We start from the raw sequence: 2,740 nt of genomic DNA, 5'->3' as shown, positions 1-2,740 counted from the left end.
AATCGCTTGAACCTGGGAGGCGGAGGTAGCAGTGAGCCGAGATGGTGTCACTGCAAACCAGCCTGGGTGACAGACTGAGACTCTGTCTCCAAAAGAAGAAAAAAAAAAAAAAAAAAAGCAACAGTGCAGGAAAAAATTCTATAGTACCAAAACATAAGCAACTATAACCCTCAAGCTAAATTTACTGATGTCAAATGAACAAATAAAAGCAACCATATCCCCGTCATGGTAAAAGCAAAACACTGAACATGTAAACATTTCCCCTCATCAGAGATTTAACAAATACTAACTACAGGGCTTTTATAGCTACCTTAAAACATTATATTTACACACACACACACACACACACACACACACACACAGACATTACCCATTACATCTCGGACAAATTCTGGGGGAGGTCGAGGTGCCCATTCACTCATTTTCTCTGGAATTGGAACTGCTTTGTCCTGCAACATTTAAACATGAAAGCATTTCTAAGTATAAACCTGCTAACAAAATTACCTCTCTCTCTCTCTTTTTAGAGACAGCTTCTTGCTCTGTCCCTCAGGCTGGAGTGCAGTGGTGCAATCATAGCTCACTGCAGCCTTGAACTCCTGGGCTCAAGTGATCCTCCCGCTTCAGTCTCCAGAGTAGCTAGGACTCACAGGTGTGCACCACCATGCCAAGCAATTTTTTTATTTTTGTAGAGACAGGGACCGGCTATGTTGCCTAGGCTGGTCTTGAACTCCTTCCTGGCCTCAGGCCATTCTCCCGCCTAGCAACCCAAAGCGCTGAGATTACAGGCAGGAGCCACAAAGTCCACCCCAAGTTACATTTCTTATCACCAAAGAATTTTAATTGACTAATGAAGCAGGATTGCTTTGCTGCTTGGACACAGAGCTGATTTTGTGTTCTTCCCTCTGTCGTGGCTTTATTCATCCTATGTACTCTTGGGTATAACACAGTCCACACCTTCCCAGGGTTACACTTTCCAGAGCAGAACTGAGAAACCTAAGCCATAGTTTCCAGCTAGAAATCGCCAACTTTAACACTACGAGGGGAGAAGAGTCAAGCTTTTCTGGTCAAAGGTATAAAGGACGTTTCCCGTTCAATTGTTTTTATGATTGAGGGGACCGAGGCCCGGAGGGGGTGTGGGCGGGAGAGGAGTAACTCGCTCCAAACGTCTCTGCCACTCTCTAACGATCAGCGTTGTTTAGAAAATACCCTTTTGCTAACCCACAAATTCTACCTTTTCAGTCTAACGCTTTTTGTTCACAGAAAGTTAAACTAGAAGGGGTCTTAGAGCACGGGAAGCCGCTCCACCGTGCTTTCATTCAAGCTGGGCTCTCACACAAGGACGGGAAGTTCACTTATCTCCAGGACAGCCTCCTCCTCCTCTTCCCCAAAGACTGCTCTGGGAGGGTCGGATACCAAGTTTCTGAATTTGGAGGTAGAGAAGGTGGACCTGCGGGAACCCAGAGGCGCTGCAGAGGAAGGGGGTAGGCCTCGTCTTACCGGGTTCTTCATGAGCCGCTCCAGCTTAAGCTTCTGCTCCTCCGCGGCATTCTTGGGGATGACGAGCGTCTGCGGCTCTTTCTTGGGCCTCGGCGGTCGCACGGAGGAGGCGGCGGAGCTCGCCATGGCAGCCTTCCACTTTCCCCGGCGAGCGGCAGCGCGCAAGTATGACGACAGAGCCGCGCGCCGGCGACGCAGACGCAGTCTCCGCAGAGGGGGACGGAGGCGGGGTTGCGAGCCGGAAGCAGCCTGCTGAATATTCATGAGACTGAGGCTGGCGTGGGTTATTGTAATCAAAGCTGTGGGGTTTCATTTCCTGTTCCTGAACAACAAATCAGTGCAGCTAGATGCTCACGTCCCTGGAGGGGAGGTGGCCCTCCGGTGCCCTAGCCGACCTCTCTTGTCCCCGCGGGCGTCTTCGTGCCACCGAGCAGCCCTGCTGATGCTCTCGGCACCTCCTCTCCATCAGCACTCCTCGCCTCCTGCCTTTGTCCGGGCGCTTCCTTGGGTCTGGTCCCCCCTCCATTTCTGACAATCTCCTGTTTACATAAAACAGCGCAAACATGTCACTGAGCTCCCTGAAGACTGGGACCTGCCTCCTTTTTCCCTCTCGAATTACTCTATACCTGGCCCCCAGTAAATACACCTCTGCCAATGAATGACCCTTTCGTAGTGTGAGACAAAGTAGTAGATCTAAGGAACCATGTCTGCTCATTCTGCTTGCAAGCAGGATTTCACAAAGGCCCTGACTCGTGACTGAGCGCAGCCCTCTCCAATAACTCCCTGAACAATAAACTAGGGGGAGGGAGAGAGAGAACACAGGTTCCCACCTTTCTTGCCAATCACTGCATTTTTGGAAAAGACAAGTTCAATGATCCTAGCCCTTGCCTCTTCCTGTACATAATCTCTGACAGTATTAATGGTTATGCTTCTATAACTTTTTTTTTTGTTTTTTGTTTTTTGTTTTTTTGTTTTTGTTTTAGAGACGGGATCTTGCTTGGTTGCCCAGGCTGGAATGCATGGACTCGATCATAGCTCACTGCGGCCTTGAACTCCCGGGTTCAGGCACTCCTCCCACCTCAGCCTCCCAAGTAGCTGAGACTATAGGTGCATGCCACCACGCCCAGTTAATTTTTTTATTTTTATTTTTTGCAGAGACAAGGTGTTGCTGTGGTGCCCAGGCTGGTCTTGAACTCCTGGGCTCAAGTGATCCTCCTGCCTGGGCCTCCCAAAGTGCTGAAAT

The 2,740-nt window shown here is 49.6% G+C and overlaps 1 protein-coding gene across 1 annotated transcript in view; it reads right to left on the bottom strand.

Moving 5' to 3' along the window:
- The window catches only part of PRKRIP1 (PRKR interacting protein 1 (IL11 inducible)), a 37,915-nt gene extending 36,231 nt beyond the window's left edge, over positions 1–1,684 (bottom strand). The window contains exons 1-2 of the mRNA XM_011971228.1: positions 1,498–1,684; positions 371–449 (exon numbers count right to left, since the gene is read on the bottom strand). Of these exons, the coding sequence (XP_011826618.1) occupies positions 371–449; positions 1,498–1,623 (205 nt within the window). The 5' untranslated portion in view covers positions 1,624–1,684. The remainder of the gene's footprint in view (positions 1–370; positions 450–1,497) is intronic.
- Positions 1,685–2,740: the final 1,056 nt, after the last annotated feature.

The sequence above is a fragment of the Mandrillus leucophaeus genome, unplaced genomic scaffold, assembly GCF_000951045.1.
Source record: "Mandrillus leucophaeus isolate KB7577 unplaced genomic scaffold, Mleu.le_1.0 Scaffold993, whole genome shotgun sequence".
NCBI classification, from domain to species: Eukaryota; Metazoa; Chordata; class Mammalia; order Primates; family Cercopithecidae; genus Mandrillus; species Mandrillus leucophaeus.
This window is presented reverse-complemented; position numbering and strand designations above follow the sequence as displayed.